At 42.6% G+C, this 23,500-nt stretch overlaps 1 protein-coding gene across 1 annotated transcript in view; it reads right to left on the bottom strand.

Annotated features, from left to right (window-relative positions):
- The window catches only part of Rp1 (RP1 axonemal microtubule associated), a 223,286-nt gene extending 205,965 nt beyond the window's left edge, over nt 1-17,321 (bottom strand). Inside the window, exon 1 of the mRNA XM_060385925.1 lies at nt 17,226-17,321. Within this exon, the coding sequence (XP_060241908.1) occupies nt 17,226-17,243 (18 nt within the window). The 5' untranslated portion in view covers nt 17,244-17,321. The remainder of the gene's footprint in view (nt 1-17,225) is intronic.
- Between the last annotated feature and the right edge of the window lie 6,179 nt (nt 17,322-23,500).

The following is a 23,500-nucleotide window of genomic DNA, read 5'->3' as shown; positions in this document are numbered from 1 at the left end:
CTATCTATCTATCTATCTATCTATCTATCTATTTATCTATCTATTTATCTATCTATCTTATCTATCTATCTATTTGGATGAACAGATGAGAATAGGGCTTTTACTAAATACTTGCCTCATCCCTGTTTAAATGGGTAATTCAGACTGTACAAGCCTGGCAAAATTGTGGTTTAATAAACAACATGAAAGAAAGTAGTAAAAAGAAAAAAAGCAGTGGCCCGTATTTTTAGCATAACTCTCAGAAAAACATCCCAGTACTGCTTTGCCAAAAGAAAGTTATTATTGTATGGTGCTGGAAATTTGAGGGGAGAAGGGAGTAAGAAGAATCAAGTGGCATTCTGGACATAGTGTCATAGGACAGCTAAGAAGTGACTGTGGGAAATAGGACTAGCATTATTCATGCAGTAAAATAACTACAATGGGGCTTCCCAGATGCAATGGGCAGGGACAAAAATGGAAAAGGTTGGGTTATACTGAAGTAACAAATAGATGCGAAACCACACTAAAATTTCACATTTACATGAATGGTCAAGTAAATGAAACGGATCTAAATGCACCATAAGCTAAAATCCGAAATGAACCCCAGTACTTGAGAAGCTGAAGCAGGAGGATTAAAAATTTCCAAGGCTACATAGAAAGATCCAGCTTCATAAAAGAAAAAAAGTTAAGGACGGTTCTGACTCATGCACAGTACAGGAATGGAACATTGCTTGATGTCTGCGAGAGCCGTGCATTGCTTAGCAATGGGATACATTGTAAGAGGTGACACTGGGCAGTTCCAGTGCTACGTGATATCACAGCGTGTATCTGCGTAAACGAAGATGCTTGTGACCACACTGAGTAGTGTGATCCTGAGTCACCATCACATACACATGAAGATTAGCATGCAGCCAGTGACAGCGGCTCTTTGTACAATCCAAGAATCTCCTTAAAACACAAATTAAGACATATATTAATGGTAATTTAAGCCAAATTATTAAGTTATTGCCAGTTGATCAGAATCCAGTAAGTATAATTAATTTCAAAAAATCATGAGAATGATGCCTTTCTCCAAAGTGTTTCCCCGTCAGAGACAATGCCCTCATGCAGAGTGTATTTCAGAATGGGTGGAACACTAGCAAAAGCCTGCTTCACTTTTCCCCTGGGTGAGAAAGAAAGTGCAGCTACCCTCGATGCATATAACTGAACTAAGACATGTCAGCCTACCGAGCAGTTCCCGATAATCTTAGCAGAACAGAGCAGCAGAGCTCCCGCCGACAGTGCCTGTAGAGGCTCAGCTCATACTTCTCTGGAAATTAATAACTAATCCTTGAGATTTCACATAAGCTATTGGAAGCATCCTTAGAAAATATGAATCATCCCCGGTTGTTCTTTTGCCTTCTGCCACGGGGGAATACTAAGTTGCCAGAAGGTTCCAATTTCTTACAGAGAAACATGACAAATCTCACTCTATCCAGGCAATTAAGCTCCTAGTTTAAGGCAGTTAGAGAATCTTTCTGCTCAGAGAAAGGAGATTCTGAAATTAAAAAAAAAAGAAGAAGAAGAAGAAGTATGTGGGGAAAGGGATTATTGTAAGGCTCTTTGTGAAAGTGAGAAAAACATGCTGAAATTACTTTGACTGCAGAAGAGCAAGTGAGATCACGTTAATATCTGTACTTGAAGGGCTTTAGATGTTCCTTCCACAGAGCCCCTCTCTACCAATCCTCACCACTGGCTGCCATCATGGCGAGCTTCCCTTCTCCATTATGTTTTTTTTCATTTCAGCTGTGCAATTTTATAATTCTAGGTTACTTAACCGCAACTTCTAAGGCTCGGCTGTTAAGGGATGGAGAGGACCAGGGTCCAGTTCCTAACACCCATGTCTGGCAGTTCATAGCTTCCTGTAACTTCAGGGGATCCAATGTTCTCTCCTAGCCTCCTTCGGTACCCACACTCATGTGCGCACATTCACACAAACACACACAGATACATATGACTTAAAATAAAATTAAAATAATAATGAACAACTGGACTTGAGAGCTGTGAAGCTGATGCTGGTGTTTGCTTCCAGTCGCAACTAACCATCTTGTTTTGTTTCGAGAAGGTACAATTGCTTGTAGAGCTGTGGACCCAGCCCAAAGAACACTCATGGTAGGCTTGTGCTCTACCATTAAACTACGTCATCCAAGAAAACTTTTTCAAATATCAAACATTTCCTTCTTTTGTTTGGTTGTTTTTGTTTTATGGGATGGAGCCTCATTAACCTACATCAGCCAAATCACTTTTTAAAATATCAAGCATGTTCTTCCTTTGTTTGGCAGGTTTGTGTTTTGTGAGATAGGGTCTTACTTCTAGGCTAGCTTGGGATTCACTACGTAATTCAGCCAGGACTCAGATCCAGGATCCCTCTCCCTGAGCTTTCTTGGTATGCAGCACACAGCACCACACCTATACAGTGGGATGTACTAAAATATCTTGATGCAAAAAAAGAGATTTTAAATTAATTTTTTAACGGAAAGTCTGAATTCCGGTCTACATCCTATGAGCCGGTATTCTCTGTCCCTGCAATTGATTATCTCCAATGAGCAGCTTCTATAATAAGGGCAGTGCTCTCTGGTGGCTGTTTATTTCCTCAGAATTCTCAAGTCTTTCCATTTAAGAATCCTAATGAAGGGAGGGAGTGATAGTATAATCATCCACTGAAGTTTAATCAAAGCTTCAATTCTTAATCTTTCCTTTATGACAACATAATAATTGTATCTAGGCTTATACATTTTCAGTGTACAAAATGGGAATGTGGGTAGAGGGGCCATCAGCTTTCCCTACCCTCAGCCCTATGGACTAGTCAGTGTAAAGAGACCTTGTGCTTGAGACTGGTTTATGCCCATTTCTACTTGGAGCTGCCAACACACGGTCATGGTGAGTAGTGACTGGCTCTGTCTATTCACAGGAGCAGCTCAACCTCTTGATATCTGTGTTGAAGGTTACCCTTGCTTGGGCTCCTCTATTTCTCTCAGAGGGCAGCCCACAGTCATTGTCCCTGTGGACTTCTCTGCGTACACAGGTTGCAGCAGCACATGGCAGATGGCTCTGAGATTAGTGGGCTTGTGAGTAATCACCAATTAAACTGCTGGTGTGGGGGAGGGAACAAGCCAGTTAATACAAGGGAGAGAAAGCCAGATAGATGATAAGACTATAATATCACCATAGGTGAAGAGAACTGGTAGGGGAGAAAAGGAAAAGAAAAACATGGAATGCAGGCGAACAAACCAGCAGCAGAAGTTGTCGGAAAAGATGAGAGATGCAGAGTAAAAATGAATCTTTAGTAATACACTGTGGCCTGTAATAAAATGGTAGTTCAAGAAAGACCACAAGAAAAAAGACACATTTTGAAGACTCTCCAGACATTAATAAGGATCAGTACATCAACAAACACTTTCCAAAGTCACATATTTGCAAAGCACTACTCTAGGTTCTTTCTGTTTTATTTTTTATTTGATTGATTGACTGATTGATTGATATATAGTCTCAGTGTGTAAATCAGGTAGGTCTCAAACTCACAATCTTTCCACATCCGTCTCCTACTTGGATTATGGGTTGTACCACCACACCCACGCCAGGGGTTCTAAATGAGATTCTGAAATGCTCTCCCACTTTCAAAAGGGTCAAGTGCTAAATGTTTGGACACTGGTTTACGGTGCTATCAGAAAGTGGTGCAACCTAGCAGACTGAAGTGATGTCACTGTGGACATGCCTCTGAAGGGAAGACTGGGTCCCAGGCCCCTCTTCTCTCTGTTGCTTTCCAGGCATTGAGATGTGACCAACTTTATTCCACCACACACTCTCCACGATGATGTCCAGCTTCCTCTCAGGATCAAAGCTACAAGACCAAATGACCCTGACTAAAACCATCAATAAACCTTTCCTACTTATCATTTGATTTTTTTCACTTATTTTGTCACCGCAACAGACAGTTGACTAATGATACAATAACTACTGTTCACCATCTACACTGACGTACAATCTCAAGCTTTCTTCTTTCATGCCTTCTTCACTGGTGTCAGAAAACCAAATACGCACCCCTTAGTCACCCTGCAGTAAGGCTATAATGTACACACACTGTTGCTGTCTACAGGGGTGCTTCTTAGAAACCTTTCCCTTATGATGAATGGCATCAGCTCTACGGGTGCCATCTTCACTCCCTTGTTGCATAGAAAAAGAAGCCATGCTTGGAGCTACTTTGGGGTCACAGCATGAAGATAAAAGCACACTAAGGATGTCCAGGCAGGTAGTGAGCACTTGACCAGTGGATGGGTGTCTCCTTAGCCACAGCACACAGAAGCTAATGCTAAGCTGTGGTCCAAGGAGCTGAGCTACATCTCAAGATGGCAGCAGAACCTGGCAAAATCAACCATCTCATGATGGCTTTGAAGGCACGAATAATAATGTATAAAGTTGAGGGAATTCATTGACTGCACCTGAGGCCGGGCATTGTATGGTAGGATGGGAGTTTCAAAAGAGAAGGTTTGTTTAAGCCCTGATGTGAATTTGTGAAGGTAAAGGCCAAGTTGCACTGGAGACCCCAGAATACTAAACACAGGAAGACTATGGGCATCCACTTAGGAGAGATACAGGTATGAAGGAAGCCAGCTGTCTGATGGTTACTTTTGATATGGTGAAATACCATGACCAGAAGCAATTTGGGGAGTTCCATTTAACAGTTCACCATCAAAAGCAGTGAGGGCAGGAGCACACACAGGGCAGAAGCCTGGAGGCAATGGCTGACACAGAGGCCATGGAGGGATGCTGATTACTGGCTTATCCCTCTTAGCTTCCTCAACCTGGCCTTTTCTTTTTCATTTTATTTTTTATTTTATTTTTATTAATTACAGTTTATTCATTTTGTATCCTAGCTGTGGCCCCCTCCCTCACCCCTTCCCAATCCCACCTCCCTCCCCCTTCTAAAACTTTAAGCAAGCTCCCCAATTAAATGCATTCTTTTATAAGAGTTGCTTTGATCGTGTTATCTCTTCACAGCAATAGAACAGCAGCTTGAAACACCTGGGAAGGGAGTCTGAATGAGGACTTTTCTGAATGAGAGTGGCCTTTGGCCGTGACCGTGAGGGAATGTCTTGATTGACTTAATTTGGGTGGGAAGACCTGTTCACTGTGGTTGGTCCCATCCTTGGGTAGGAAATTCAGAATTTTATGATAATGGAGGGAGCAAGCTGAGCACCAGCATGCATGCATTTCATCATTGCTCTTGCTCCTGGACTATGATGTGAGAGGCCACTCCAAGTTTCCTGCCACCTTGACTTCCCTGGAATGACCAACCATAATCTGGAATGGTGAGCCAAACAATCCTTTTCTCCCTTAAGTTTTGTCATGGTATCTAAGCAAAAGCAAAAAAATGAAACTAAGACAAGTACCATATGAGCAAAAATTTTTAAATTCTTCACATTCACAGCACCAATAATAAAGAGAAGGAAGAAAGGAAGGAAGGAAGGAAGGAAGGAAGGAAGGAAGGAAGGAAGGAAGGAAGGAAGGAAGGAAGGACTATGAATCTGCTTTTTCAAATTTTCTACTAATTTTTGTCAACTGATACTATTTTAAAATTAGTTGATTCCTCAAACTCCACACACACCATTTTCCACTCTTTAATTAGAAAATATTTGCAGTACCTCCATTCCTTTCTTTCTGAAAATGTTCAGTAAGCTTCCTGTTACTAGGATTTTCCCAAGTCTATGGTTAGCTACACAATCTATAAAAGTATATTACTGCAGACTAGTTACAAGCATTGTTTGAACATGGACACACCTGAACACACCTGGGCACACCTGGCTTGTGCATTGTTATGTGGGTAACTTTTGCCTTGTCTCTTCTGTATATCAGCAACAAAACGCAATGCAAACTACCTCTGTGCATAGCAAACTGCAGAATAACAGTATATAACCGACTACAAACTAACCCAACAGTACATTCTTGAAACAGATAACTGAGTTTCATCCAATCACAGCAGTAGATGGTCAACCAGTCACTGGCTACTGAAAGAACACTGTATATGTATACTGTATACTTTATACTGTATACTGATTATGGTAATCACGTCACACCGTGTCCATATAAGGAGAATGCCATGATCCCAACATTAACTTCTAAATGTCACTTCCTAGTCTCTGCAGGTGTGCTGATGTCGGCTTTGAGATCAAGTGGAACACTGCCTAGTTCTTGAACATTTCTTGCTGAAATAAGCCTTGTCACATTTATCCTGTCTCAGATATTTCAGCAAGCCTCTCTCCTATTTTCCAGCTCTGAAACCTGGGTAATTAGCCAACCAGACACTACTTCTTCATCTACAAAAAGGATGAGTTATTGTAGCTATATCTCATAATAGTCTTTTAAGGATTAAATTATATCAAGTATAAGACCTGGCAAAAACTCATTCTCACATCATTACTAATAAATACAACACTTCCTTAGTAGACTGACTGATAAGAGACCACCTGGAGAAACATGAATTTGAAAATGTTTTTCTTAAAGTTCCATTAGCAATAAAGTATGTATGTATGTATGTATTGATGGCATGGGCACATTCGTGTCAAGGACCCCAGTGCTTCAGCCCCATGCAAGTGAAAGTTTTCCCCAGACTAGGCTCAGAGGATGGCAAATCTGTCTTCAGGTCAAGCACAAATGCTGATAGGATGAGGAGAAAATGTCCACTCTAACTGTCTTCCCTCACACAAATTACAGCCTGAAGACTGGTCCCCTAGGAAACTGCTCCTGCTGAGATTAGCTAAGCCTGCCTCCTAGTCAGCCCCACCTCCTTGTTTATCTGTAATAACTCTGACTCTTCGTTCAGCTCCATGCAGTAACCTCACCTCCCTTTTCAAATGTATATAAACGATCTGAGCTTCTGGGTTGCCACAACACCTCCATCAGAGAGCCCAGACAGACCAACCCTAGCGTTTCTGTATGTGTGTCCATTGTTTCTTCCTTTCCTCTTCACCCCTTGCGGTAGTGCCTGCGCTTCTGGGAAATGAGCAGCGCAAGGACTTGGCAATCCTCTATATTTAATTAATCTACCAGTAGAGGATTCATTAGGCTAGCACCGCATTCATGCTTGAACAGTTGCAGCTACGGGAAAGTTATTGCTGGTGATGAATGAAACTGACCTCTGGTTTTGCACAAGTTCTGCATTCGACTTCAGTAGAAGTTACAAGGTGGTTTGTGGAAGCCTCCTCCCAGAGGGCCCTGGATGGGGAAGCTTGTGGGGATGAGGGCTGTTACTTTAAAACCTCACAGAATAGGTGCTCAACACCAAGCACTAAGTCCTGGGTCCCCAACAACAGGCTGAGTGATGGAACCCATTTCTTTTCTCCATTTCTAACTGAGTCAGCCCAGATTGCATGACTAGTCAGAAAGAGCAAGCTTCTCTTTGAAGATGGTTAATTTTAAATTTATCTCTGTAATGGCTTCTTCTGAAACAGGAGGTAACTGGGACATGAGCATAAACTGAAATTTTAAAGTAAAACTTTATAAACGGATTGAAAGTGGTTCAAGGCTTTCTCTCATCTGTGCACAGGCTGCGAGGCTTAGATCAAAAGTCTCCACCAGCCCCACCAGCCTTAGCCTGCTTAGATTGCTGACGATCTTGCAACAAGTGTCACTACAAAGACTTTGTGTGCATCTGGTTCTCACATCTGGGTCAGTTGTGATGTCTGACCCTGTTGCTCATCACTGCAAAATCTACTCTGCTTCACAGACCTTTGTGAGTACAACTTGTGTTCTTCAACACCAAATTCTAAAAACACTTCATATCTAGCCTTGAACTAAGGCGAGGCTGCTGTCCTGAGAGCTGGTCACTCCATTTTCATGTGGAAGTCTCTTTCTCAAACTTCACCCCAGAACTGGGCTATTCTTCAGTTCTCTTTCTCTCAAGGCTGGGGTGTTTGTTGTGATTGCTTTGTTGGGATTTTTGGGGGTCCTCAATAAGAAAGACAGACACTGACACTTTGACTTCCCTTTCTCTTCACAGCAAGAACATGAAGAGAAAATGGGCCCACCTCCTGAAAGGTTAACTCCACACAGTAGACCCAGTGAAGCCTGCAGATATGGCTGTTTGTTTTGGACCATCCAAATGGAAAATAAAGTCCAAGCCTCTCTGGAGCTTCCTTACCCCATTCTTCTTAGACAAAAATAAGGTGATGATTGACTGAACTAAATGAGGCTGAGACATCTGGTCCACTTCATGTCATTCTGCTAATCAAGGGCCACCATTTTATGGCAAAAAGGAAAAAAGAAACCATTATGTTACAATGAACATTGTAACAGGCAATGCAATAGAGGGGAAGGATATCTAAATATCTCTATTTAAACTCAAGATTCTATTATTAATAGCAGTTTTTAATGCCAAGATCATCATGTTAGTATTACACCCAGAAGGCTTGATTGTCCAAGAAACAAGTGACTAACACTAATTTGATTCTTCAGCATGGTTGCAAACACAGAAATAACTTTCCAGGGCTGTGAATGTAGCTCAGAGGTTGAATGTTTGCCAGAATGTGTGAGTCCAGGGTTCCATCACTGGTGCTGCAAAAAAAGAAGTAATTCTTCACAAAAATAAATCACTGGGCCAGGGAGATGGCTCAGTTGGTAAAGCATCTGCCACCAATCCTGGTGACTTCGGTTTGGTCCCCAGGTAGAAGGAAAAAAAAAAAAAAAACAAGTCCCACAAGTTGTCCTGTGAACTCCATACACAGGCCATGGTTCACAGACACACACACACACACACACACACACACACACACTCCATTGTACAAGAAACAAGTGACAAACGCATATTTGATTTTTCAACATGGTTTCAGAAACAGAAATAACTTTTCAGGGCTCTGAGTGTAGCTCAGAAGTAGATTTTGCCAGGATGTACAAGTCCAGGGTAAATATAAAATATTTTTATATTTTATATAAAATTTCTATAGTAAAATATAATTTTATATCTTTATAAAAATATTTTACAATAATTATAATTATTTATAATAATTTCTAAAACCTATTACTTATATACTTTACAGTAAAATATAATTTTAGTTAGAAAAATTAATTATGTTGAAGATGAAAACAGCATTTTTAAAATTTTTATTTATTTATTATTTATTACAACTTATTCACTTTGTATCTCAGCTGCAGCCTCCTCCCTCATCTCCTCCCAGTCCCACCCTCCCCCCCTTTCTCTTCTTCTCCTATGCCCCTTCCCTAGTCCGATGATAGGGGAAGTCCTCCTCCCCTTCTATCTGACCCTAGCCTATCAAGTCTCATCAGGACTGGCTGCATCATCTTCCTCTGTGGCTTGGCAAGAATGCACCCCCCCCCAAAGGGAGAGGTGATCAAAGAGCCAGCCACTGAGTTCATGTCAGAGACAGCCCCTGCTTCCCTTACTAGGGAACCCACTTGGAGACTGAGCTGCCTGTGGGCTACATCTTAGCAGGGGGTCTCAGTCCTCTCCATGCTTGGTCCTTGGTTAGAGTATCAGTCTCTGCAGGCTCCCCAGGGCCAAGATTTTTTAGCTCTGTTGTTCTCCTTGTGGAGCTCCTGTCCCTTCCAGGTCTTTCTATTTCCCCCTTCTTTCATAAGATTTCTTACACTCTGCCCAAAGTTTGGCTATGAGTCTCAGCATCTGCTTTGATACATTGCTGGGTAGAGTTTCTCAGAGGCCCTCTGTGGTAGGCTCCTGTACTGTTCCTTGTCTTCTCCCACTTAATATCCCTATCCCATTTACCTTTCTGAATGAGGATTAAGCATCTTCCCTATAGTCCTCCTGTTGTTTAGCTTCTTTAGGACTATAAATTTCAGTATGTTTATCCTATATTATATGGCTAATATCCACTTATAAGTGAGTATATACCATGCGTGTCTTTCTGCTTCTGGGTTACCTCACTCAGGATGATCTTTTCTAGTTCCATCCATTTGCCTGCATTTTAGTTAGAAAAATTAATTATGTTGACGATGAAAACAGCATATTGAAGTAACACGTATTTCGCCACTGCTAGTCCACTGGAGTGGCTCCCTTGTGAGCCAGGGCTGTCCCTGTTGACAGATACGGGTGTCTTACGTGGTGGTCCATCTCTTGTACGTGGTAGATACTAAACACACAAAGGTATACAGAGATCCAAATGTGATAGTGTCCACTGGTAACTGAGCTCTCAATGGGCAGAGGGCCGAGGATCAGGAGTTCCAGCCCAGCCTGAGCTACATAGTGAGACCTTATCTCAGAAACAAAACTAGACTAAGGCAGGAGCCAAGTCTCTCTTGGACCATTGTCGGATCCACCTCCCAGTAGCTGGGGACGGTGGTGTCGGGAAACACTGTACAGTTAACTTCCTCTTCTACCTGCGAGTCCCATTTCCTTAGAGGATGTCCATCCTCCCATACTCTAAGAACAGTATGATTTTTTTAAGTTCCATCCAAAACAGGGGTCCCAGGCTGCCTAGTTCAGTTCCCAAATGGCACAAACAGCACACTGAAATCCAGACAGTGAAGAGACATGCCTAGGACCACACAGCTAATGTTCGGCAAAATTTGAATTCTAATTTCAAAGGCTTTCATTAAAGTGTGGACAAAGTGATTCTCTCTCATTAATAATTTATTACTCCATGAGAATAAAACAGTCCCTGTCTCTGGGATAGGGGGACAAGTCTATATTAAGTTACATTAAGTTAGGAAAAACTAAAGTTTTCAAATCTGGCCAAAGAGTTCAAACACGCGAGCGGACCCCCACTTCACTTAGACAGTAGCATAATCCAAGGTTCTGTATACAGTGGGTCAGTACAGTCATCTGCAAATGAGGAGACGAATTCAATGTTATGTACGCAGCTTCTGTTGTGAGTTGAGCTGGATCTTCCAAATAGATGGAAATCCCAACCCCCCAGGGTCTGTCACTACGAGCTGACCTGGAAAATGAATATCTTTCAATGATCAAGTAAATGAAGTCATTACAGCCATTAGTGCCTAATCCCATGTGCAAGAATGGAAAACTTGAACACAGCCCTGTGAAGAAATGGAGCTTGATGTCACAGGCCAAGGAACTCTCAGGATGAGAGCACAGGGGCTGAGGGAGGAAATGCAAATATGCCACCTCCTGATGATTAGGAGAAACCTGTCTGGTCATCAGCCTTGGGAGGAAGCCATAGCACAACTCTCCAGGCCCTACACATGGCAACCTGAGTTCAATTCCTGGGACCCACATGGTGAGAGAACTGACTCCTGTATGCCCTCTGACCTCCCCACATATTGTGACATGTATATAAGCACACACGAACACAAAATAAACATTTTTTTAATTTAAAGATGTTTTTGAGACTTGAGATTGTTTTTCAAGTCTCAGATATTGATGGTCACATTAGGCCCTTTCCCTAAAACTTCATGGCGGCGCCCCTGACAAAAGCAACTTAAGGAAGGGTTTGTTTTGTTGAAGGGCTTACAGGTGCTATCCACCATAGCAGAGAAGCCAGGTGGTCAGGGTGGGAGGTGCAGGTCATGCTGTGTTCAGTCCAGGGAGCAGAGAGCAATGAGTGCCAGCACTCCGCTCACTTTCTCCGTTTGTATTCGGGCTGAGACACACATCCCCACCTAGGCAATGCTGCTGCCTACACAGCAGGTGGCTCTGCCCACCTCAGTGAACCTGGTCTGGGAACTCCCTCAGAGACATGCCTGGATGTTTCCTCCTAGGTGATTCTAGAGCCTGTCAACTTTCTCTATCAAACACCATAGCCTCCCTCTGTCTGAATATCTAGGCTAACTAGTAATACAGTTCATTCTGTAAGAAAAGCAGAGACTGGAAAGAATGCCAGACACCCCTCAGCTCCCCAAGCTGAAGAGTTGGCATTTAAGCACTTACATTAAGCAAAAGTCTGGGACTAGAGAGATGGCTCAGTGGTAAAGAGAGCCTACTGCTCTTTCAAATAACCACACAACTCACAGCTCCAGAAGATCTCACACACACACACACACACACACACACACACACACACACACAAACACACACACACACACACAGATAGATAGATAGATAGATAGATAGATAGATAGATAGATAGATAGATAGATAGATAGATAGATAGATAGATAGACAGATAGATGATAGATAGGCAGGCAGACAGACAGACAGACAGATAGATAGATGATATCAGGAAATGCCCAGCGTTCCAGGCAGGAGCTCTCATGCTGCCGGAACTTGCATGTTGTTTAGATGGTTCTGTCTTCCTAGGACTCACACCAGTCCCAGGCTAAGTCCTGAGGGCTCAGCCCACTGCTAACATCAGCTGGTTTCCACCACACTCTTTAGGCCCTGGAAACTCTCTTGCCTTTTAGTGATTTCCACTGCAAGTGCCAGACCCTCATTTCTATCCTTATCACTAGATAAGGGGCCTCTGAGATCGGCTAAGAGCTGCCAATAAACCCACAGTTCATACTAGAGAAAAATATTTAACCAGCCATAACTGTCCTCGGAGGAATAGTAGTATTAGGTAGACATGATACACTTGAACGGCATGTGATGCCTGCCACTGAGAAGAACAATATGGGGGTGGAGGTGGTGTGATAGGGTTATTCGATCCCCTCGGGACTGTAGCCAGGAAAGTATGTGGCTTTCGAGTGGTATAGAACATGTGTGCACATGGATTGTGGTGAGCCCCTAATCAATATGACCATATTTCCTTGAGGGAAAATTTGGACACAAACTACACTCAGAACAGCAGGTGACGGAAGGCAGAGCCATGCTCTTAAAACCACAGAGAGCCACTGACATCCAGCAAAGCAGATGTAGCTAGGGAAGCCAGCGGGCAGGACTGCCCTCATATCCCTCAAAAGGTCTTAACACCAATGGGGAAATGGCACATGTGCTATTGATGGTGTTGTGATTTCCCCCTCGCGGTACCTGTAGTGATTTGCATGAGAGTGTCCTCCATAGGCTCTGACTTTTAAAGACTTGGTTCCCAGTTGGTAAGTGCTGTTTGGGTAAGTCTAGGAGGTATGGCCTGGATGGAGGAAGTACGTCACCAAGAAAGGGCTTTGAGGTTTTAGAATGTCACTTCATTCCAATTTTGCTCTCTGTTTCTTGTCTGTGCTTCAAGATGTGAGTTAGACCCCTAGCATTCTGTACTGCTTCCTTGTCTCTCTGCTCTAACCATCATGGATTCTCACCCCCTGGAACCATGAACTTTTTTTTTCTATAAATTGCCTTGATCGCAGTGTTTCATCACAGCAATAGAAAAGTAATTAGTACCTTTGAGTGGAAGAGCATGGCAATCCTGATACTGACGGAAGCCTACAGACTAACTGACTGCTGAGGCATCAGGCTAGTTAAAGTTTCAGCTCTTCAATAGGCCCACCTACTAGATGGACCTCAGACTTTCTTGACTTCCAAAGAATGGATCACGGTAAGCACCCTTCCTAGGACATAGCTATGAGTACATGCACAGAAACGCATGCCACCTGAGAATCCTGGCCCTTGCTACTCGTGTGCTTTCCTTCCTGAGGAGGTAAGTTCCCTCACACTCCACAGATGTATCCACAGGTGAGTGTAAGCAATCTTGCACTCTCAGTCCTCACCAAGTGCATCCCACCCCTGTGGGCTCAGGTCCTATAACACAGACAGACCTGAGTACACTTGGGCCTTAGTAGGAGCCACTCTGTAGCCTTCCAGACTAAGTCTGTGTTACTTAAACTTTTTTTTTTTCATATTTTTTTCCTGAGACCGCTTTCTCTGTCATGGGTGAATGTCATCTTCAAGGCTTCACCCTCTGATGCGCCAAGAGCCTTTAGGTGTGAATCGTGCAATTGTTTAATAAAATCCAATCGTCAGTATTCTGGTGAAAAATGATATTGTGTAAAATTATCCCTGATTGGCTAAATAAAGTTGCTTACACACCTGGGAAGGGCAAAAGTGAGGTAGGCAGAGCTAAGATTTGAAGGCTTAGAGGACAGAAGGATGATGGGAAGGAGAGACAGAAGAGAGGAGTAGAAGGAGACTGCCATGGGTTAGGGTAAAGAAGAACCATGTGGCTGGGAGAAATTTCCTCTGAGGATTGGCGTGGCTGGAGAGAAATGGCCCAGATGGAAAGCATGTGAAAGTACTTATATTATTTTGGATGGGAAGTAGCCCAGACAGGAATGATTAGAGCAAATGGCATGGAATGTGGGTCTGGGAGACAATGAGGTAGTTCAGGTGGTTAATATGTGCCCAGACCCAGGTGAATGAAATAAGGCCCTATTAAAAATCTATCAGGAATCTGTTAGTTTTGTTGATATAAAAGTAGTTGAGTAATAACCACCAAAATAATTATATGTATTAATAATAAACATTTATAGCTTTTTTATTTTCTACAACTGTAATCATGTTGGAACACAGTATTTGGATTAACTTGAATCCCTGTTCCCCAGTCATAGTTATTTTCACTCTTCTTTCACAGTACTCCCACTGAGACAGCAATTGTATATGTAATGGTATGGTATTTATTTATTGGCCTATTTTCAGATCTATAATGAATTGAAATTTAGATTCATCAATCAAGCATTAACTTATAGCTTGCTCTAGCAATAGTTGCTATTAATTCTTCTGTTCAATATGTAACTTGAAGCTCTATTTATTTAAAATGTGTAAAACTTTTGGTTAGCAGTACAGAGGAAATATATTCAGTCTATGGAATACGCCTGTAAAATATTTTTTAACTAGAGAAAAAAGATTAAATATTAAAACAATTATTTGAGTAAACCAGTGTGAAAGTTGACACACTACTAATTTAAAAACCACGATTGACACCTCTAAGCCGTTAATCATCTGCACCACCTTGTCTGTGAACTTGGCCAGTTAACCACTGCCCACTGGATGACCCCAGTGTAGCTCTCCACTACAATGAAGGACTCTCCAACAGTGCCAAGTGTCCAAATTTCCACTGAGTATACCAGTCTCCATGGGTGACACTTTGCTTTCGTATTATGTTGCTATTACATGAATCTAAGCCACTAAATAAATATAACCAGAAACTAAACACTGATTGCCATGGTGCCCATGGTAAGTATTGCAGGAGCACTGTGCTGTCTCTGAATCTGAGTTTACAGGGCATTGTTATGAGCAAGCTCTGTTTCACCGAAAAGGCAGAAGTATGAAATGGCATATTTTTGTGACAGTGTTGCGCCATTAACTGAAAAACTTACCAAATAAAGAATTTGAAGACTGTTAAGCAGCTCCGTTTATAGAAGCCTTTTGCTTTAGTTCACTTTCAGGCTGGAGCTAGATTGACAGACAATTCTTGTGAGGCACCCTGTGTGCCAGGGCTCTGTAGCTCAGCAAGGACACAGACTACTGTCACGTGCATTTGCTGCGTAACTGCGTTCAGCAGCAGCACTCTCTATAAGCATCCAGAGATGCTTTCTTTTATGGTTTCTGCCAAGTGGCTCCTGCCTCCAAGGACTAAAGGACAGAGCAAGGCAGTTATGTATAGTCCTATATGGAAGTCAGCTCCAGGCCACCTCTGGCCACTGACCGTCATCCACAGAGATGACACAGGCATTCCTCATTTGTCTCCCTGCTTGGACAACCTCACCATGTCAACTAAACAAATAGGGATCTGTGTGACTCTATACTGGGTGTTCACAGTGCACTCGGGGCCAAATGTGGCCTCGCGTAGCCATATTGTTATTCTCCATTTGCAGGTTTGGAAAATCGAAGCCCAACAGGACACTGCAGTAATTAGCAAACCGAAATGTCAATTGTGTCTTGATAAATCGCCTGTGTACAGCTGGGCACAGTGGCAAACACCTGTAATCCCAGCACTTGGCTGAGGCAGAGGCAGGTGGATCTCTGTGAGTTCAAGGCCAGCCTGGTCTACAAAGCGAGTCCAGAGCAGCCAAGGCTACACAAAGAAACCCTGTCTCAAAAAAAAAAAAAAAAGTCTCTGTGCTAACTTTTATATAAGCTACTGTGGTAAATGACCTAAAAAGGGTTTTCTTAACAAGTGAGAAATGTTGCCTTCTATTCAGAAGTCAAAGGCACCAGAGATAAATAACAAACATATCACGGAGCCAGGTACTAGAGGGGCTCTGGCCTGCATCTTTTGGATGCCTACTCGAAGATAACAAACATATCACGGAGCCAGGTACTAGAGGGGCTCTGGCCTGCATCTTTTGGATGCCTACTCGAAGACCTATCTCTACATCAGAAATGCTATGGAGGACTCAGCAGATTCCTAACACGCCCCTCCCAACTCCAGTCTTCTAGAGGCATGTGTAATGTTGCCACCATGTCCAGAGCACCCAGAAACTCAAATGAAAATAACACTCTCTTGAGCTTGTAAGACCATGAAGCATATCACTTAGATCTCGTTCAGACTCCACTGTCCCTGAGAGAGTTCAGGTGCTCACCCGCCCTCAGAAAGGCACATGCTAGGCAGAGGGTCAAGCTGAAACAGCCCTCCGACTTCACATCTACACTCATTGGTAATCCCTGAGGTTTCTCTTTATCGACACACTCCTGCAGACTGAAATACTTTGGTGGATTGATTTTTATTAATTAGACATGAGAATTGTAGTGCCAGTGTGAGAAATGAAGATCCTTCAAGTTATAAACCACAGAGCCATATAAAACTTTCTCTCTGAATTGGGAGCAGAGTTTTTAAATGTGTCCCAGACTTCATCCTCTCTGAATTCATTTCACACCTTGGACCTGGCCTTTCCAAAGCTGCAAATCCTCATCCTATAACAGATTGTCTCCACATATCCATCGGGCCCACCACACCACAAGCAGCTGTGACAGGTTCCTCTACCGTTCATGAATACCAAAGGTTACTGAAACCCTGAGCTGATGACATCTGTGCATCCCTCTCCAGTGGTTCCAGAGGATCCTAAGGATGTCCCGAATCCCATTCATGAGCCACATGCTCTTCTACATGAGGGTACTTACCTACACTCTCTCAAAGTTAAGATATCTTTTAAAAATTTGCAGAAAAAAAAATGCCTCACATGAAAAATAAGTACTCCCACATCCCACAACCACCAAGACCAGCCCTTGGCAACTTGGCCTTTTGTGATTCTATCACTGTCTTTGGCAGACCCTCTGCACCATTCAGCAGTCTACTACATTAACTATATTTACAAGCAGCCTCTCTTTCTAAAGCCTATTTATAAAATTTAATGTTGGCTATCATTCTCTGCCAAAAATAAAAAGGCAAGGAAAAAGAAGGCACATATTTTACCTGTAATTTCTCAAGCATATGCAGAAATCCCTTTGTTGCATCTCAAGAAAAAGTTGAGCCAAAGGCTGAGCTTGCTGTGAAGTTGTCCTCTCTGTGGTAGTCAGAGAGAACAGTGGTGTTTGCGTTGTCAGCAGGGTTACCTATGACAACAGCAAGCTCCCCACATGACCCCGTAGGCAAGCTCTGGCACAGAATGATGCTGGCTGGGACACCCGGTTGCTATCATGAGGCAATGAGTACAGCCCTCTCCTTCTAAGTCAGACATGTTCAGACTACAGCAGGTAAAGCAGAGAGCAGACAAAATGACCCACATTGCTCTTTTTCTGACCAGTCCATCTTTTGTGGTTTGTCATATCAAAGAAGCATTTTTACGTCATTTTGAAGTAAATATGTTTTTAATAGCTGGTTGGGAATGGTGTGGTGATCTAGTTGGACAAAGAAATGAGGTCATGAGCCCATAAGTAAGAAAACAGGTTCAACTTTCCTGCTTTCTTTAAATATGAGTCTGGGGAAAGATGACTTCTTTGGCCTTCTTTGGCCTTCCAAGAATTCACAGGGAGACAACTGTGAATAGGCATGCTCTCTCATCTTCCAACTATGCTTCCAACAGCCATGTAAATACATATTGGAGCTACACAAAGCAGATATTATGCAGTGTAGACAGACCAGGTGATGGAAACAAACCTCAGAGTGGGATAAATACACCCATGCCTCAAAGTCTCCATCATTTTTATTTTCCTCATCTGGACCCCTACATCAAGGTCTCAGACTGTTCTTATTTATTTCAAAGGCTTTACTAAGTTATAACTGATATACAAGTATATGCAGATATTTAATATCTATAATTTGATAAATTTCAATATATACTTATATCTATGAAACAATTACTACAGTCAAGATAATAAATATGTCCAAAACCCCACTAAGATTCCTTGTATCTTTTCATTGGAATGGAAGATTCATTGTGAGAACAGCTTACATAGGATATTCTCTTAACTTTTTTAGAGACAGTATGTTGTGTATTCTAAGCTAGCCTTAAACTTGTTATATAGCCAAGGCTAGCATTGAACTCCTGATCCTCCCATTTTTATCTCCCAAGTAGTAGTAATATAGGCAGACACCGCTGTTCCAGGATCCTTAAACAAACTTTTAATCACAGAATATATTATTGTTGTTTATAGAAACTACATTTGTACAGTAAATACCTGGGACTTATTCACTCCACAAAAACAAAACAGTATACTGTTCAGACAATACCCTCCCAGTCCTCCATCCCATCCCTGGCAGCCACTATTCTGCTATCCACCCCGACGATCTTGACTGCTTCAGATCCCATGCATACATGGGTGCTGTGGTTACCTGCTCTTTGCTGCCTGGCTTACTGCCCTCATAGCATGTTCTGAGTGGCTTGATGCTGATCAAAATGGCGAAGTGTCCTTTCATATGACTGAAGAGTTTTCTACTCTATAGAGAGAAGGAGAAAGGAAAGAGAGGTCCTCATCCATTCAGCTATCAGTAGGCACGTACATTACTTTTTCTTCTTGATTATGGCGAACATTGTACATAGGCGTGATACTATTCCAAACTTCAGCTCTTAGCAGCTGTACTCAGATATGAGGCTGATGGGGCAAGAGTTAGCACTCAGTGGCAGTCCACTTGCCTAGCATACATAAGGCCAGGACCAACAAATGGATAATTATTTAAAGATAAAATAGAACCCATGAACTGCTATGAGGTTGCTGGCATTTGGCATGTCTATTCATAATTTCTGAGGTGTCTTTACAACATTTTCTGTAACCATTGGGGCCGTTTCACAATCTCTCCTCCAACAGTGTACAAAGATTGCAGTTTCCTCACATCATTACAAACACTTGGAAACTGCTAATGACAGCCATGCTGTGTGAGAGATAACAGCTCAGTTTGCATTTTTTAAATGATCAATGATGTTAATCATTTCTGACACCATTGTGTGCCATTTGTACATTGTCTTGAGAGAAAAGTCTGTTCAAGTTCTTTGCCTATGTTTTCATGCAGTTATTTGGGATCTTGCTATTGTTTCGTGGTCTTCTACTCATTGTAATACTTAGAACAATGTTACACTCTGTTTGGTTTTATTTTCAAGTCAGAGAATATCTTTTGGTAAAACAGAACACACAAGAGGCAAAGTTCCTTCAGACATTGCCTTGGAATGTAGTTACAAAGGACAAGTCTATCTAGAAGAACCTATGCCTCTTGAAGCTCTAAGTCTTGACCAGTTAAGTAGATGAGTATGGCACAGGAGGGAAGCCATAGATAGTCAGCCAGAAGCCTGGGGAGGCTCTGCTGCTTTTGGAATTCTTTCTGTCCCCACCGAGATCAGGTTAAACCATCTGCAAAGCAAAGAAGCTCTAGATCACAGGAGCCAAGCATTTTCCTTTCATTGGATAATGCTTCTGTGAGGGCTGGTGTATAGATCGGTGGTAGAGCACTTGCCATGTGTGTAAGGCCTTAGGTTCAATCACAAGCTGAAAAGTGGTAATAGCATTGTCACTGTATACCTACTGTGAGTATAGAGGGAAAACAAGCGAACAGACTTCATTAACATGTTTGAGCTTACTGAGCACACTTCTCAACTCTATTCTACAAGCTAAAGTGAGCCTGAGATAGTGAATGGATATACCCTGTATCTTGGGACCATGGCACTTTCAAAAACCCACAAAAGCCACTTTAACCCTTAGTCATGACCAAATGTCCAAGTACTTAGAGCTAGCCTCAGGTGACAGCTGGTGGAAATTACAATTCTATTTTAACAATTCCAGCTTCTTCTCAAGCTCCATGTGTGGGCACAAAGAGACTTTCATCAGAAGTATCTTGCCTTTCTCCCTGCCGTCTGTGACTTCAGTCTTTCCACTTTGTTTTGGCTGCCCTATTGTGCTCCCAACTTTCCAACTGAACCTTCAGATGGTGCTGGGCTTCTCTCTCCCCTTTTCTTCCTCCACAGTCCTGACGCTGCCATATCAGTAAAATAGATCTCTAGCAGTCACAGTGCCTGCTCTGCTGGTATAGCCACCTTTCCCAGGAAAGTCTGCTGCTCTGGAGGCGGGCGGGGGGTGTCTTGTGGATCCCTGGAAAGGCTTATTCTGATCTTTCATTGCCTCCTTCCTTGACTCACATCTCACAGGGACCAGGAAGGGAGGGAAAGCACCAGGACAGTGTTTCCTATCAGTTCAAAGGGGCAGGAACTGGGGGCTCCCCCACAGGGCTGAGCCTGGCCCTCCACTGAGAAGTGTCTGCATTCCAAGGCTGGAGCCTGTCACCACCCTTCCAAACCCTTTGAAGCTGGGCAAAAGGCCTGCCAACAAGCACCAAGCTTGAGAGCGACTCTGCCTACCCTGGGAGGGGCTGTTTCCTGACTGCTTTCCGAAACCTCACAAGAGGGAATGGCAGTCACAGGAATTTTGCAAGATTTTACTCCAGACAACAAAACATAAAAACTTGAGCGAGGTGAGCTTTCTACCAAACAGGGCAAGATCCATTTGGTCCTAAAGGTAATTCCACTAGCTTAGCAACCTATTGCCATGGTTTACTTGTTTAAATACATTTGCATATAGACCTTTTTTTTTTTTTTTTCTAAGTATAATTAAATGTTCTTAGCACTTTAAGTAATTGCTGGCCTTTTCCACTTTGGCTCCTCTGGATGTGTTTCATATTGTTTACTGCCTGTGAAGCATGGCATCTAAGAGGGGCCACAAGATTTCTGGTGGAACTTAAGTGTTTTCCTGTTCATATGCTCAAATTTTGACACAGTGACCTCGGTAAAACTTGATCTACTTCCCATTTTTCTGTTCCAAGGTGAGAGATTTCTGTTTATGTTTGTGCTTTTTTTTTTAAGAACGTCAGAGCTGAAGAGTCTATGAAAATTTCTCTTATCCTTTGCTGTGTGAGGATAGACTGAGAGACAGGTCAAAAAAAATGAGTCCTTAATGGACACCTAATTCTAGTCCCCTGAACTTCAAAAATAAATATTTGCTACTTAAGCCTCCAAGTCCTTTGCTGTTAGAGCAGCTGGAATCAACTCACAGCCACAGTCACTCCTTCTGAAAAACAGAAAATAAATTCTAAGAGGCCTGCAGCATGCCACCCATAGGTACACATATATTTATGGATACAATTGTGTGTGTGTGTGTTGTGTCTTTAATTAAGCTTTAGGAGAAAAGCTTAAGTCATTTTTCTGGTTCTATCTGAAATAGCAGTCTGTTATGATAGATAAACATTTGTTTGACATTTACAGTCAGAAAATCTGTGGTTCTCAGCCAGGGAGCTGGCAATTAGGAACTGTGGGGCCCTAGAAAGCTATCTCTATCTGTCAATTATGAAATGGTATACAGTGGTACTTCCTGGGTGATGATGAGAAACAAACTGATACTTGCTTCCTTATGGACCTCATATACTACAATCAAGAATCTACAATGTGGGCCTTAATGCACTGTCTGATAGCCACCATGACAAACCTTTACACTGTTATCCATTATCAGGTGAGGAAACTGGGGTGTCTGGTCCAGAAGGATCCACAAAACCATCCCACAACACTGGCTCTAAGTACACCGTGACCCTAATGTGATGCTTCATTTTAAGCATTTAACACTTAAGATACTAGCACAAACATAGACATGATCCTGGGAAACATAGCCCTGCTCAAAGGTAGGCAGGCCAAGGAATGAGAAGTAGTTCAGGACAGATTTTAGATCGATCCCTGTTTCCCTCATCAAAAAAATTTGGCTTGATTAATTTCTAAGCAGTTCCCCCCACCTTTTTATGTCTTGTTTTGTTTTGTTTTGTTTTGTTTTGTTTTGTTTTGGAGACAGGGTTTCTCTGCCTTGGATATCCTGGAACCTGCTCTATAGACCAGGCTGGCCTCAAACACATAGAGTTCCCCCTGCCTCTGGCATTAAGGACATGAGCCACCATCACTGGGCTGCAGCTTCCCTTAACTGGAGGAGATGCATATCAAGACCAGACCAGTAGGTATCTGAAACAGTGAACGGGGTTGAAACCATATATACTGTGCATTTTTTTCCCTGTTCGGATATATCTTTAATGAAGTTTATTAATTAGGTAATAATTAATTATTAATTACTCTCAGTAAGATATTTAAAATAACAATAAAGTGACACAACGATAACATTCTATAATAAAATTTCCCACATCATCATTACTTTGGCACTTAGGGGACATTATTAAGCAAATAGTGATTTTATCATAACATGAGTCAGTCCAGTAACTGGGAGAATTCTAAGTGCTGAATGCACAACAGTGCATAGATTGCTTGATGTTCCCGGTAGGGTGGGTGGGCCAGAATGCAGTAAAGCTAGATTTAAATGTGCAGTCCAGAACAGTATGCAACTTAAAACTTCGGAGATGCTCATTTCTCCAATCTTCTGTTTAATGTTTTTGGACGACAATTGACCACAGAAACCCATCTGCTACCTGAAACCACAGAAAGCAAATCTGCAGATGGGGAGAAGGTTAGATACAGTATAAACAAGCGCTTGGTAACAAAGTTGACAGCAACTAGCTGGCACTCCTCAACAGGGCTAGCAACAACAGCTTGTCAGCTGGCATTCTCCAGACACACTCCTGCTCGCGCTATGTGAGAGGGCGCTGTGATAGCCGTCATTGCCGTGCTCGTCATTGCACTGTCTGTGACGCACATCAGTCTTCTTCTACGGTCCGGTGCTCCAGTGTAATGCATCCAGTTCAATGCATAAGGAATGGTATTGGCTCAGGACCCCCAATACCAAGTTCTCAGGAGATTTGTTTGCCCCAGAGGACAAGGAATGAGAGACAAAGACAGGAGATAGAGGGTGAGTGAGAAGGGAAAGGCAGAAGAAGCAGGGTAATTGTCCCAGAGGGGACAAAGGACTGCCAGGGGACAGAGAAAAGACAGACATTGCACTTAGGAAAATGGCCGTTTGTGAAGGTACAAGGGGAAATCCTACGTGAGGGTGAGGTGTTTAATTTTAATTGGGTGTGTTAATTAGGTGCACCAAAGCGGGCCTTTGATTGCTGGACTTCAAAACTTTGATAGCTGGACCTTGGGAGTCAGCCTCAGAAGAAGGGGTTGGCCAAATAAGGCACTAGACCTTGGTGGGTGGCTTTAGGAATGTAATCTAGCAGTTTTTAGCAAGGCAGAGGGTAAAGGGGAGAAGGGCAAGGCCTGCCAGAGCCATGCCTGCCAGGATCAGGTTGGCCAGAATCCCTTCACTATGCACTACACCAGCAAAGATAAGCCTGTC

This window comes from Meriones unguiculatus, chromosome 6 (genome assembly GCF_030254825.1).
Source record: "Meriones unguiculatus strain TT.TT164.6M chromosome 6, Bangor_MerUng_6.1, whole genome shotgun sequence".
NCBI classification, from domain to species: domain Eukaryota; kingdom Metazoa; phylum Chordata; class Mammalia; order Rodentia; family Muridae; genus Meriones; species Meriones unguiculatus.
The sequence above is the reverse complement of the archived record's forward strand: the minus strand, read 5'-3'. Positions and strand labels throughout refer to the sequence as shown.